Source organism: Atractosteus spatula, chromosome 13, assembly GCF_055471065.1.
Source record: "Atractosteus spatula isolate fAtrSpa1 chromosome 13, fAtrSpa1.hap1, whole genome shotgun sequence".
Classification (NCBI taxonomy): Eukaryota; Metazoa; Chordata; class Actinopteri; order Semionotiformes; family Lepisosteidae; genus Atractosteus; species Atractosteus spatula.
In genome coordinates this window covers 38,752,192-38,767,069 of record NC_142718.1, presented here as the reverse complement: position 1 = coordinate 38,767,069, position 14,878 = coordinate 38,752,192, and the positions used below count along the sequence as shown (strand labels likewise).

The 14,878-nt window shown below is 40.8% G+C and overlaps 1 protein-coding gene across 2 annotated transcripts; it reads right to left on the bottom strand.

The window, feature by feature from the left end:
* Positions 1-257: 257 nt before the first annotated feature.
* lmln (leishmanolysin-like (metallopeptidase M8 family)) lies at positions 258-13,963 on the bottom strand. 2 transcript variants are annotated; one of them, XM_088930531.1, is made up of 17 exons: positions 13,835-13,963; positions 12,674-12,771; positions 12,518-12,548; positions 12,282-12,364; positions 11,926-12,043; positions 11,543-11,709; positions 10,498-10,603; positions 9,370-9,464; positions 9,091-9,208; positions 8,308-8,415; positions 7,949-8,025; positions 6,973-7,083; positions 6,697-6,829; positions 6,240-6,399; positions 5,777-5,907; positions 4,960-5,170; positions 258-4,502 (listed from the first exon to the last, which is right to left on the bottom strand). In XM_088930531.1, exons 1-17 carry the CDS (start codon positions 13,961-13,963, stop codon positions 4,402-4,404), a joined length of 1,977 nt encoding a protein of 658 aa, XP_088786657.1. In that variant the 3' UTR covers positions 258-4,401. The 2 variants fall into 2 exon arrangements, with proteins under 2 accessions (XP_088786657.1, XP_088786658.1); XM_088930532.1 differs by lacking the exons at positions 10,498-10,603; positions 11,543-11,709 and having other exon boundaries at positions 13,835-13,962.
* Positions 13,964-14,878: the final 915 nt, after the last annotated feature.

The following is a 14,878-nucleotide window of genomic DNA, read 5'->3' as shown; positions in this document are numbered from 1 at the left end:
TATACTTGTATTTAAAGGGGTTGTTGCTGGGGTTGGTCATCAACAGGGTTCAGTGATTGTGTAGACTGGAGAAGTGATGTTTGTGCCACCCCCTTGACGGGAGTTTAGAATTGATTTTATTTTGAAGAATCCTTTTTATTGTTTAGTCTATTAATTTGCTAATAAAGCCAGGAACCTCCTCAACCTCTCATAATCATGTTTTTTTTGGCATACATGACTTTTTTTTAACATTACATTATAAAACAGACAATAGCTCAGATTTTATATATTTATTTTGTTAATAACAGACATGTTGGTTGCTTCTAAAATAATACACAGCTGCTTTAATAATCTACTGAGGATAGTAATGTTCTAACAAGGCTATGTGCATTTCTATAATAAGCTCTTGGTTCTTGAATAAACATTTAAACTTCTCGAATGCAGAATGACACAGTACTGTATCAGAAAACCAATCAGAACAGTGAGGAACTGGTCTGGATAGATCACTTTTAAACTTAAAGCGAAAGAAAAAAAGCCTAGTCTAAATCCTATCATCAACCATCTGGTGTTTTATAAATGATGCAAACGATTACTGATTAATGCATAGAATTTTCTTTGGTCTCTGTATATTACAAAACCTGAATTCAAACCAGCTTAGAAATTGGGTCATAATTACTACTCACAGCCTCTTGATGATGTTTAGGTATAAATATACGGTACAATGTTGATGCACTGAATAATCAGATATTAATTAATTCAGACCCCCTTAAACTTGCTAATGAAACTTCATCTCCCAACCAGCAAAAGATTCATTTTTAACAGGTTTCGGGAAAGAAAAGGATGCAATACTATAGCACACCAGATTTTGTCAAATTTAAAGCTCAGTGTTCTCTCATTAAAATTTTAATTACACAGTAAATTGTTTGTCCCTTTAACATAGAAGTAAATTGACTCAGGGAGGAAATCATCTTGCATTCACCCTACACGCTCTCACTGGCCTACCAGTCCACGTCCGGTCGGTATTTTAGCCTTGTATCAAGACCTCGAGCTCTGTTTCACTGTCTACATTAACTGAGAAAGCGACTGTGGTCACGTTATGGAAGGCATCCATCATTGCAAAGATGCCTTTAATCAAACCTGGGAACATCAGTGTGCTCCTGGCTGTGAGGGAACCATACAGTATCCTCACTATACAAGGTTACAATGTTGCTCCTGACTCCTGATTGTCATGAGCTATTTCTGTTTCAGGGGTGTCCGCTCTCTTCCTGAACGGTTCGTTTATACTCCGTGCACAGCTCTCTAGCCAGACTGATCTCATTGCTTCATGACTTGCAAAAAAGTTAACACTTGTCTCGAGTCGTTGAATTTTTCGCATCTACTGTGTCTACTATGCACTATGTTGAAAACAATTAAACGTTCAATAGGGATAACAATTAGGCCTACAGATAATGAAGTGAAGGAGATTAAACAAGGAATGAGATGACAGAAGACCCTCTTGCTTGACGTCAGCCTGTGACTTGTGACTCCACACCAGCTAGAAGTAAAGTAGAATCCATGACACCCAGCAGGAACAAGTGGACACAACAGAAACTGTCCACGATTATACACCAGAAATCTTTCAGCAATATAAATGGGAGGTACAAAGAGTTAAAAAACACTTTTCTATGATACATTTTCTGTTAAGTACACAAATGTATGAGTACATCTGAATGTAAAATGAATAATCCTTTGCAAAAGTAAGGTTTTGTTCTCAGGGTTGGTGTTCAAAACACAACGACAGTCTCATTCATGCCAAAGCTACTTCAAAATAAGATTTGTAAAATAAAAAGTTACTTATATCCACATATACCATCAAAACAAGATGGTGGTGCTTAGATGCTTAGAACTCAATAACAATACCTGTATTTCAGAAGGTTAAAAGAACAAATAAGGGTATTGATCTACAACACGCAATAACATTACAGTAAAACACAATCCATAGAAGAGACATAAGATAAAACACTGCCAGAGGGAAGCACTCACCACACCTAACAAAAAGGAATCAAAAGTCCTAATGCTAAAGATTCCTTAGGCAGTGTTTAGACTTTGTTTTTTTCCCCTTTAGTCACAGGACATGAGCGCTGGTCAGGCAACTAAGAAGTTTAGAAAAAAATGTGTAAACCGGGATATCTAACTGTTCAGGAAAAAATACACATTTAGCATATCAAGTAAAGAGAAATGACCAAACAAGTAAATTTTCAAAAATGGTCTTTAAAGGGTGTTTATAACTCCGTTGAAGAAAATAACTGTTTGTTTAGCATATCAGTTGATGAAATCCTCTTTGTCCTATTTTGTAAGCTATTTTCGAATGCAAAGTTGTTCAGACATAGATAAAAAATCTGGGTTTAAGAGAAGAAACAAACCCAAGTACAAAACATTTTGCATTTTTAACTGCAGGATTTAATATCCACCTCTGAGAAAAGAAGTCATAAACAGTTTGAGTCTAACTTTATTCTCTATGAAGTATAAATAGTTGCTATGTTAATAAAATATTTTCCTAAATATTTTGATCCTTGGTATTGAATGTGACAACAAAAAAAACCCAACAAAGCGTGTTTTTGATTACAGTTCCTTAAATAGTCAGTGCAAAATAAATACACTAAAAAAAAACATAAATCACACTGTATATAAACATTCACATTATTCAGTATCCTATTCATGCCCTCAGTTTTGAAGTTTAAAAGATCTCAGATATCGTGGGATGTTATTTCCAGGCAGCTGGGTCTTAACTTTCCCTGTTTAGAGCAGTTCTGTCCTCTGAAGAAGCCTCAAGCTCTGAATGCAACTTTGATTTTTCTCAGCTCTTAAATACGTAGCCATCCCTCGGGCAATACACATGTACAGCAAATAAAAGTGGATTTTTTGGAAGATACTAAAAGATTACGCTCTTTTGTCCACACATACAGTACAATCAATAAAATTACTAATAAACGTTCAAATTTGTGTGACACTTTGATGGTAAATCTGATAAAATGCTCATTTTTCAGGCACCCTGGTGCTACATCAACACTCCAACTCCTTGCACTTCACAGGCCAGGAGAAATTCCTTTAAGACTCGTCTCGAACAGTTTTTAAGGCCCGTTTTTCACAACTAACAGTGCTTTTAGAAAACAAAAACATCTTAACCAACACAGTACTTACTGGAATAATTCTTCCATTTCATCCTCTAAGAAATATTATAGTTCCAGGAGGAAAACTGACAGCTGGTGTTTTGTTCTTTATGTTGTCTCCTAAGAGAATGATTAGTTGCATTTTGAACAGAGAGATTTAACATTACAAAACACTGTAGCTGCCCAAGCTCTTTATGTGGTTTCCCAGATATTATATCAGAGCTCTAGTTTAGTGGAGTGATCAGGAAGTCCATCAGTTTTCCAAATGGACACTGCTGTAGCATTCCCTGGCAATAAACAATTGCAGGAAGGATATGGAAAATATCTTAATTGCAGTTCTTCCTATGAATAAATAACTCTGCTGTAATGCATAAGTAATAATAAGCCTGCATAAGGGACATATTCACTACGAATATATCATTTTCAAGTAAAAATGCAGCACAGAATTGACCAAGTTCTTGTAGTGCACTCGTCATTTGAATATAAATTAAGATTTTAAACCACAGATAAACAAAAAATATATAGAATCCATTGACATATGTACAGTAGTTACATTTACAGTCATAAGTCACAATGTAGATTTAATCTTCAAATGTTTCATATACTGAAAAGTCAGTGTTAATTGCCTGTTCTCACAATTTAACTAATAGTCTCTTAATCAGATGTCACAATTGAGATCATACAACAAGCCTGACAAAACCCACACATCTCATGGTTTTGTCTTGATTCAGGTGCTCACTCACTTCAGCAACAGCTTCAGGCGAGTTCAAGTGGGAAAAGTTCTGAATCTAGTATTGAACCACCATCTGGACTTCATAAACTTGTCCATTTTGACCTAGCAGAGCATTCCAATATGTATTCCAATGCTTCTCTGTGTACCAACGGCTCAAGACACAAGAAAAAAACGTCAAATTCAAAGCAAAATATGTTCCAGCAAAAGAATATGGGAAGGGGAGTAACACATAGCACCTATAACTCGCCACCTTTACTGTTTTTGTTGATTTTGAGGTATCTTTCTTATTCTATTTACAGCATACTGGCACTTCATTATTTTTAGAACACTGAAAGAAGTGTGATGGCTTTTTTTAAACAGCCTTTGCTGGCAGATATCTGTACCTTTTCTTAAACACTCTCAAGGGGACATACAGTAAGCAGCTACATTTCGTCCACCAGCTGTTTCTGCTGCGGCCGCTTCGGGGGGAGGAATCCGTGTGGCAGTGTTGTGGTCCCCAGGCGTCACCCTGTTCCCCTCGGATCTCCGCAGCACTGGAGCTCAGGTCCACACGCACAGGAGGAAACCAGCGACCAGCGGGATGAGGTTAACCACCAGCAACCACAGAGTCACCACCAGGCCGGAAGAGCTAGAGCAAGGATCTGGAATTTTAAAAAAAAGGAGCCGGTTAGGCAAAGATTTAACAGTACCTTAACTTTTCCATCCATTTTCTAACCGCTTTTTCCAATACCAAGTCATGTGGGAGCCGGAGCCTATCCTGGAGAGAAACAGAGGCAAGGTAGGGTACACCCTTGACAGGACACCCAGTCCATCACGGGGCACGCACACACACACACTCACACCAGGGCCAGCTCTCCCAGAAGCCAATTAATCTACCAGCATGTCTCTGGACTGTGGGAGGAAACCAGAGCACCCAGAGGAAACCCTCACACACACAGGGAGAGCACGCGAACTCCACACAGACAGCACCCCAGGAACTGAACCACTCTGCCACTGTGCTACTCCACCTCAGGTTTTCCGAAATACAAATGTTTTTATCCTTAAAAGTCCGGCGTATGCTGTCCCAAACGTCTACTACTGCCTCATTTGCAAACCTACCTATCGGAATGCTTTGCGACTTGTTAAAGAAGGGGGGGTAGCGGTTGGGAGGGCAGGAGCCGCAGAAGTCGGAGCAAGACGGGCAGATCAGGGATCCAGTGTACACCCAGTCAGCACCCTGAACGTTGACGTCCAGCAGCTGGCCGGCGTGGCTGCACAGGAAGGCGCTGCCCTGGACCCACACTGTGAGGCCTTGAGGAGAGCAGGAGATCTTCACAGAAGCAAACAAAAAGTGAAGCTTAACATCACAGTCAAGACCAGCTGCCTTGCACATAAGATCGAAAGCCAAACATATCACAGCCTTAAATACCTGTGGGAGTTTTATGTGCAAGGAATCTAATTGGTTTGGAAAATGTGAAAGCGATCCTTGCTACTGTGACCGGCCTTAGCTACCACTCTTTGAAGTCCAGCACATGCCTGCCCAGAAACATCTAAGACCAGTTACAGATGAAGGGAGGCTAGTTTAGCTGCTATTGTCCTCCAGCCGTGTCTGGAAAGCAGCCAGGATATGGGCTTTGACAACATGGCTGGTAGCCGGTTCCAGACTCCCAAAACCCATGTGATGCATCTAGTTAAAACGGTAACTGATCCAGTAAAACGTCAACTCATGCCATCCCAAGTGGTGTTATTAGTTTACATTTTAATTATCAAACACATAACCTGAAACAACGTGACACTTTTACCTAGTGAAAATAATGGTTTCATGATGTTCTCTATCTAAAGGCACTTAGTTCTGTGTTGAACTCAACTGTTTTACTATTAAAAAGACAGTAATATAGAAGGTCATTAAGTCTGCGGTCAGATCTAATTTTGTCACCTTATAGCAGCCACTCCCCCAGTCTGGGTAAGTCATTTTTCTAGTGCACTGCTCCATTACAAAAGCGGATTTCTGAAGGACACAGATTGAATTTGGGCCATACTCTTCAGCTCCGAAGTTTCTGTACAAATCTGGAATAAAAGAAACAAAAGGTCAGACACAAGTGTATAAATGAACAGAAACTAATGTGGCATGAAGCTCAGTGTTTCTGTTTCCCCTTTCTATGCAAAGACAAATCTAGAGGAACAGAACCAATGTGTTCTATTCTCTAACAGAACGTTCTTGAGCAAGAACCAGACTCTTTTAACACCCACTGGGCTGTTTCAGAGATAGTTCTACATTTAAGTTTCCTCATATCTCTTACATGGGTGTCCAATCACAACTCAAACCCCAGGTTCCTGTAAAACTGTGCTAAAAACATGCCAATAGCAGAACCATATTCTTCCAGCACTGCACATCTAACCTGGCTGGTTTTCAGAGACTCTGCAGTCAGAACTGCGCTGGTATTCTCCGCTGAGGTGCCAACTGAATTCCTGGCTGAACGGGCAGTAGTCAGCAATCTCCACTGATCCACCATAGTAAGGCAAGTCTTGGACAGGTATGCCAGGGATACCATCAAAGTACTGTGGACAAGAAGAGAAACGCCTTCAATTTTGGGTAGAAATAGAGCTTTTTTATAATCTGTGCCCATTTTGTATTAATAAAACACAAGACAACAACCTACAGTAAGTAACTGTAACTGAAAAACATGTTGTGGTTTATTTCGGGTGCAGCCAAGATGAATTTATAAAAAAATTCTACAATTATAAAACAAAATTCAACTCAACAACAACAGCTTTTTTTTTTTACATCATAACAAGAAACACAATATTTCACAAAAGAGACAACCATCATAAAAAAACCTTAAAGACTCTAAATACCTGATATTCCCTTGGGAGGTTCGTAGGGTATTTCTGTAAATTGCACACGGCCAGTGCTAACTGGTCCTGCCTGCAGGTGAGCTGCAATGGAGTGCTTCTCAGTTCATCACAGTATGGGGCAACTGTCCGCTTCCTGCAAGAACACGACCAAAGGTTCTGAAACATAACCCCTTCAAATGGGTTCCAAATATTGAACTGTCTTGTCGTCCACACGTCTCCAAAACTAAACACAGGTGGAAAGCATCAATGCACTCATAATCTCCGTAAAAGGCTTACTGCTGTCGGCGCTGCTCTATCCAGAACTTGCAGCTCTTCATCACGAAGTCACAGCCCATTCCACTTCCCCAGTCCAGGCGTTCTGCCAGGCTGTAGTTGGCTCTGTACCACCTGAGAGCTCGTGCCGCCACAGGAAACACAGTTTCAGTGCAGGAGAAGAGAGAGGGGGCAGTGTGGCACAGTAGCACAGGGGCGGGTCTCTGGCCATGTAACTGGAAGCTCGTGAGTTCAGATCCCAGGTGAGACGCTGCTGTGCTGAGCATGGCCCAAATTGTTCTGCTACAATCCCCAGCTACATATATGGTAACAAATGTACAGTAAGTGGGCTAAACGCATCAGCCAAATCAGTAAAAATAAGAGGCCACTTCTATGAATTGAAACATTTGACATGTGGAGTGAGACAGGTCAACATGGGAAAGAATGAAACAGAACACAGCGCTTTTTCAGATAGGATTGTTCACAAAGATTTTTACTTTCAGCCAATACAGGAAACCAGCAGGAATCTATTAGTTAATCTATTTCCTTTTTTACCGATATCAAGAAGTCATTCGGTGCAAAGACTATGGAATCAGCTGTCAGATTCCATTTTTTATTTTAGTCCGCGTAATATTGTGTCTGCAGACTTTTTGTGTAATCGTGTTTATTTCATTGATTTTTCGAAACACTAAAACATGAAAACAAGAACATACTCTCCACAAGACACCGCACAAACTACTACTCTTCCTTCATTCTCCGTGCTCCTCACTGGCACTGCCTTTCATGTTTCTGCCCAGGGACTCCTAAAAGACAGACAAGGGAACCCCCCCCCCCCCTCCAGCAAAGGTTTGACAGCAACAGCACCGATACTCCAGCTACTCCACCATCCCACCGCTGGCACCAAGTACCCCAGCAGTGGGCGCCTGCCATCTTGTGAAATCTTGTTCAAATCTGCACAGCAGTGTTTCAAAAGCGTGTGCTAAAGCTTCAGGATTCTCACCCCGTGTCTTCCATTATTGCCAGTGTAATCCTGGAGAACACTCTGTTCTGTGTATGAGACCCCGTCATTGCTTCATTCTTAAAGACAGTGAAATGGCAGGTGAGAGTCGGCATTCCGATTTAATAAAGTGAGTGATTCATCAACCGCATAGGGATCAACCTCTGGCTCTAGGTGTTATGATATTAAATGACTAAACCTGTTCAGACAAGGAAAAAACTTTAGACCGAACACCATTACAATTTTTAATCTTGCAACGCTATTCACATGCAACAGTGGAAGCTCTGAAGGAGCTTGCCGAGATCAAAAACATACAGAAACACGTGACCTTCAACGAGCATCACCGACAGTGCAGAGATTACCTCCAGTAGTCTCTTCTCCCAGTGGTTCAGCTCTGTGCCTAATCCTCCCTGATTCTCAAGCTCCATGCCCTCTAGGATAGGACAGTCAAAGTGCTTCCTTGCTTCTTCCTTTGAGGAAATAGATTACACATTATTATTGTCAAGGATTAAGATAAGATATAAAAATACAATACATATACTGTATGGTAGCCCAACTATACTCCTGGAAAAATCATCTGGAGAAGGCAATTTTTGTGTTGGTAGGATTCTCATTGTAGAGAGAGCAAAAAGAAGCAATCAGAACAAGGTTTTCATTTTGTGCCATTATAAAAGTTTTTACTGCTTTTTAATTACAGTCCAGAGAGAGTAAAGGCTAACAAAGAGAAACATTCAGAAAGTTTTTAATCGGACTGTTTTCTAAAACTGCTCTGAAAGCAAATCGATTTCATGCAACTGCATACACAACAGTCAGGGTAACATTTAAGGAAGGACAGAGGAGCAACTGTGCTCTCCCCTGGATGGGACATTGGTGTGTTGCAGGGCTGTGGAGTGAAAGACAATTTAGAACGGCCAATGACTCCAAGCCATCTTGTTTTTGAGAGTCAGGAAGGGACCGGATTACCCAGCAAAATCCCACACGAACACGCGGAGATTGTGCAAGCTCCACAGAGGAGCTCACCATCGGAGCCCGAAATCAAACTCTCAGTGTGCCATCCAAACCTGGCGATCTGTAATCAGAGAAATCTGACAGCTCAGGCATCATGCACACGTCCTGCCCCATCAGCCTCAGAGTTTAGCACTTACCACCACGCGAGGCGTGACTAAAAGGAGCACATCGTGGCGCACCATCTGGTTGCCACGGACATCCCACAGCCTCGTGGTTTTTCGCACGGTTTTCTCGCTCCACTGGTACAGGCCCAGGCTGCGAAAGAACGAGCGACCGTTAAGAGACACGCCGCGCTCGCGGGCCTTGTTTCACCGGCAGCCCCAGCACCACGGCACTGTGTGAAAACAAGCTGAGCCAGAGTCCGGGTCTGGAGAAGAGGCCTGCGGCTTTCACTCACTAGCACCTGCCCCACGCACCTCTCGTTGAATGGCGGCAGCCCGCCTTCATAGCGCTGGGTCAACGGCTTCCCTCCATCATCGTGGTAAAATGCAAAGAGCCCAGCGGAGAAACCCTGGTTTGAGACAGATTCATATCAGAATATAACTGCAATTTCAAGAGCCCTAATAAGTACTGTTTCTGAAGTAGTAACGCCACATGTAATCTGCTACAGTACGGGGGAATGTATCACCATAAAATCATTTTACTAGAAGCAAATGTAGTGTATATTATTAAGCACCTTTACTGTATGTTTAGTTATATATTCCTTAATAAAGCTCTGTCGATATATATATATACAGCAAATACATGTGAACCAACAGTATATTCATTTCTAATTTGAATACATTTTGGGAGCATACAGATGCCACAGAGCAATAAAACAAATATGGGTACGTTTCTTGTTATAACATGATATTTGATACATGAAATCTTATGGCGCTTGCATTAATGGTACATCAGATGCAGACTCCACCCACAAAATAGGGTTAAAGACACCTAGCAGTGATCCAACTGTGCCCGTGAGTTACCTCCTGATCAATCAGGACTGGATCAATCCAGCCCATACAAGTACAGGAAATGAAATCTATTACTTTAATTTGTCTTCAGTTTTGACAAGATCCGTATCTCACTCTAATGAGACACATGGCCACTTTTTTTTACTCTGTGGCACCAATATGCTTCCATACTCACATAAAGACATAATGTTATGAATAAAAAAAAGCTGTTCTGAATACAAAATGCATGAGGCAGCACTTTGATGAGTTCTGTTTCCATTACAATTAGTCTGACTGGACAAACATTATTATATTATTAGATATGCAAAGAAAAACCTGTGTCAGTTTAAGACCTCTGTTTCAGAAGGTGGTCAAACAAAACATCAGTTTTCTTTATTATGATTAATACAGCTTAACAAGATACAGTACACCAATTTACAATGTAGTGTTTAGTACAATTAATATGTAGATACCTGCCACACCAACCCAAGTTCCTCATTATGGCATACATAATGTATTTTCTTAACCTCAAAATTCACAGTCACAATATAATTAGACTACTAAACGTTTTGTAAAGCTAGGTAAACAAATGAAAGAGTTTAGCTTTCTTACCAAAGCATGAATGATCTCATGTTTAACAGTGGAGAGCATGCCAACATAGTCCTGAGCTTGTGTAGAGATCATATTTGGGCATAAATTAGCATATCCAGCAATAGGCCTACAAAATCACAATACATAGAAGTTAAGTAAGGTTCACAGGCTATTTTCACATTATAATTTTCAGTGTTGTAGATTTTACACCTCATTATATTAACCCTTAGCTAGTGCAGGCACAGTGCTCTGTATAAGATGTGCGATACACTATGCAGTGGAGGTCACACACTGTCAGTCAGGACTCAAGTGAAGTGTGGCAGTCTGAAGTCGAGCTCACAATTCTTTATCAATCTTCATGGACTTTAATACTGTTATCTGTCCCTGCTCTCCTGGAATTAACTGAATAACGCTTGGTTTTGTTAGTACTATACCTTTACAGTAAACAGTACTTTTCAAGTTAGAGATACTCCAATTATATGATTCAAACTAACTTTTAAATGTTTAATTTCTGGTTAAAGAACTGTTGAATCGGTTGTCTGTGGTCATCTTTTAATCTTTATCCACATTAACACAGCTTTCCCATATCGAATCATCGTGCTTCCTTTATGCTGTTAAATCCCTGCTACGTATCTAATGTAGTTTGCCAAGTTTGCATGAAAACATTCTCGCGCCATGTCCTCTCACAAGCTAACTGTAACCTAACTTACAGTATATTACTAATGGAGTTCTTTTATTCTCTTTGCAGACTTTGATACCGGCGTCTGTGCCTGTACTCTCCACATCAATAAAACTGGTTATATAAAATAATTAAACGAGACAGAGTTCATGGGGGTAAAAAAAGACACCTGAGATAAAGAAAAGCCAAATTCAGTACAACCCTAAGATGCACTTTAGACTCGAGGGTTGGATTTCAGTACATCTCATTTATGTAGTGGGACCGATATTAAGTGTGTAAAATCCGCTACTTGAACAATAAGACAATAACCATTCTCAGCATATCTCCACAAAATGAAGTCCTCTTCTGAAAATGGGTGCTGAAGCGTGCCCCCGCCCGGCGCCTCACCTGTCCAGCTCGGCCTCCAGCTGGCAGTAGGCAGCGTACGCCACGATGTTCTCCTGCCCGCACCGCTCCGTGGTCACCCCGCTCACGTACAGCACGAAGTCCGCGTCCTGCACCCCCACGCCTTCCGGCCACTCCGCCGCGCCGCGGGCCTTCCACACTCGGCATTGCTGGAAGACGTGCGCCGCGGCGCAGAAAGGGGCCGTTCAGCCTTCCATTCCACCACGGATCATCTCAGAGTGCGGGGGGACACGTCTTTACACAAAGGGTGGTGGGAGCGTGGAACAAGCCGCCCGGCCGTGTTGTTGATTTCTTACCGGAAACATCCGGCTGAGCTCCTATTACTATGAAGCGAGCTGGGTGGGCAGAATGGGTGACACACTGACCTGTAAATGCTCCTCTGGGACAACCACTGGTCCGCAGCGCGTGATCTCCGCACAGGCTCCCTGACAGTATCTGTGAGGGTCATCTTTCTTCCTTAAATACTGGTTGGTGGAGCATTGTCTTTGAGGGAAAATATCAGCGTGTACAAATCAGATCAGCGGTTGTAACATAAATTGTTAGAACATTTATTTTTTTCATACCGTTCTGCTCTAAAAAGATTAAAATATAATTTACATAGCTGTAAACCCTTTTAAAAAATTCGAATGTTTCATAAACATTATGTTTACAATTAAAACACGAGGAGGAGAAGATGATACAAGACAAGCATGATTTCAGATATTTAAATATTTTACATTACCTGCTTAATAAAATAGGACCAGTTGGTCTCCGAACTTGAAATGCCTTCTGTAAATAATCAGTGGCTTGAGGGAAGAGCTTGTCCTACAACAGACAATTAGACACTTACTGTTCCTTCACACATAACACATACGGACAGAGCTTTTTTCCTTTTTTTAAATGATACAATTCAGACTGGTTCTGGAAATTCAGACTTGATTCATTTTTAAGTATGAATTAATGTAATGTTCTTCATACCTTCACAAGTCTTCTTTTATCTGCATGTAATCTGTTGAGGGAAATTAAAAAAAAAGTAAACTGTTTATTTGTAAATCCAGTACATGGCTGATTTATTTAATAATGAGAAAGATTGTGTTCATAAGAAGGCAGTATGTTTCGCACTTCAATACTTACTCATCCAAACTTTTATCATATATAAGTTTTATTCTTAAACGGTGATCAGTGCTTCTCTTGGCTACTCTCTCTGTCTCCAGGGGCACTTGGTAAACCACCTAGGAAAAAAATCATAAAATTTAAATTGACAAATTAAATAATTAATTTCAGCAACTTCCTACACAGAGTTGGTACCGCCAAAAACGTTTCTGTTTTAGGGAAAGATGTAAATAACCTAGACCAATCTTAAAGTAACATACAACAATCCTTCCTTGAAAATCTAATTTAAATGACAACACAATTCAAAAGGCAAGTCATTTAAGAGGGCAGAGCTGACTCAACAGGGTTATATATAATAATTCAAATACTACAGTATCAACAGTGTTTCTTAGAAAGACAAATAACATCTAAATGCAGAAAACATTAAAATGAAGGAAGATGTTGTGAAAATGGATTAGTGGATTTTAATCCCACTAATCTCATTTCTTGACTAACCCATCGGTGCACTGTAGACAATTAGGTCTGGGGGTTGGGGAATCGTTATTTAGATTTGACCAAATAAGTTTAGAAGAATAAAAACATACATATATATATAAACAGTATCTGTTTAATTCCTCATGTTATTTTAACAAAGATTTCGTTTTAAAATCTTGCAACTCTTTACTCATACGCCTTTCAAACACTACCGGGCGATAAGGTCTTTAAAGATGATATAATAAGATTATTTACTCGAGATACATCTAAAACAAAGCTATTGTATCTTATTTAGTTACTTATAGGAAATAAAATATGTATGGCAAAACCGCACAACCATTTCACATTTTTCAGCTAACAACTGCATACTGAAAATCAGATATTTATCCAGCAAATAATCACATAAAAGATGTGATGTTGCGCCTTTCCTGCAAAGTACGAAAAAACTACAACTTATAAAACCCAAAACAGATAAACTGTCCTGGTTAGAGGTCATTTTTTTAGCGAAATCGGTCCTTTTAACACCGATTTTTTACAAAGGCAGAGGATATTGCAGTGTTTTATTCAGGGTACATTTTGCATTACTACAGGACACGCACAGATCAGCCCTGCAACGCGAGCTGCTGTCACAGCCACCAACCAGATTATAGTGCAAATAATCCCGGGGAAGGACCTGCCGTTTCATTCCCTAGCTCCCCGGTGGCTTACCTCAGACGAATCGGGTACACGGTGTTTACAGATATGACAGCTCACGAACAGCAGAGACAGAGATAAGAGACAAAACCAGCCGGGCGACCAAAGCAGGTTCCAGCAGCGGTTCCACCCGGCCGCCATCATCTGGGACCCCAAGCCGGGAGGTATGACACTCAGTCCGGGTTTACGTGACACACACGCATTCTGCACCCCTCCCTGCCTCCTTGGGCGCCGCTATAATGGAATTGTATGAGCGAGTGTATTTTCCAATGTAGCAGCATCCGGTTACGAGTAAGTACAAACATGATGCTCTATGACTCTGTACGAGCGGCACAAACACTTCATATGGGGCAGGCAAAACCGAAGGATTGTGGATATTCCACCTCACCTCATCCAATTGCTCAGAACCGAGACGTACTGTAGCTGACATAGCAACGAATGTTGGTGTTGTTTTGTGATCTAAAACCAAACTAAAACAGCTTAAAGGCAGAATTAAAACTAAGCACAAACTTATTTTCATGTATTCTGGCCATTACAGAGAGACATCTGTATTTTCTTGCATAGAATTCTATGAAACACAGTGCTGTATCTATTCAGATCTGACTGTATTTGGTATCAAATGTCGGATGCAACAAAATCTTGCAGCTACTAGACTGAGGTTGTGGTATTTGGGTTTCTACATTTCTGTAAGCCTAATTGATTTGACCATGGGTACCAGTGTGCGTTCTGCAATTAAAAAGTCTCGGATGTTCTTGGTCCCAACTGACACTGTTGAACTGGGGTACGATAGGAACGTGGGCTAGGTCTCTCTCATTGTGACCTATTGGCACTGTTCTTTAATTCATTAATAAATCAATAATAATAATGATGATGATGAATTCCTTGCACTTATATAATAATTTTCTGGACACTCCACTCAAAGCTCTTTACAGGTACTGGGGCTCCCCTCCACCACCAGTGTGCAGTCCCACCTGGATGATGCGACGGCAGCCATAGTGCACCAGTACACTCCCCACACACCAGCTCTCAGTGGGGAGGAGAACAGAGTAATGAAGCCAG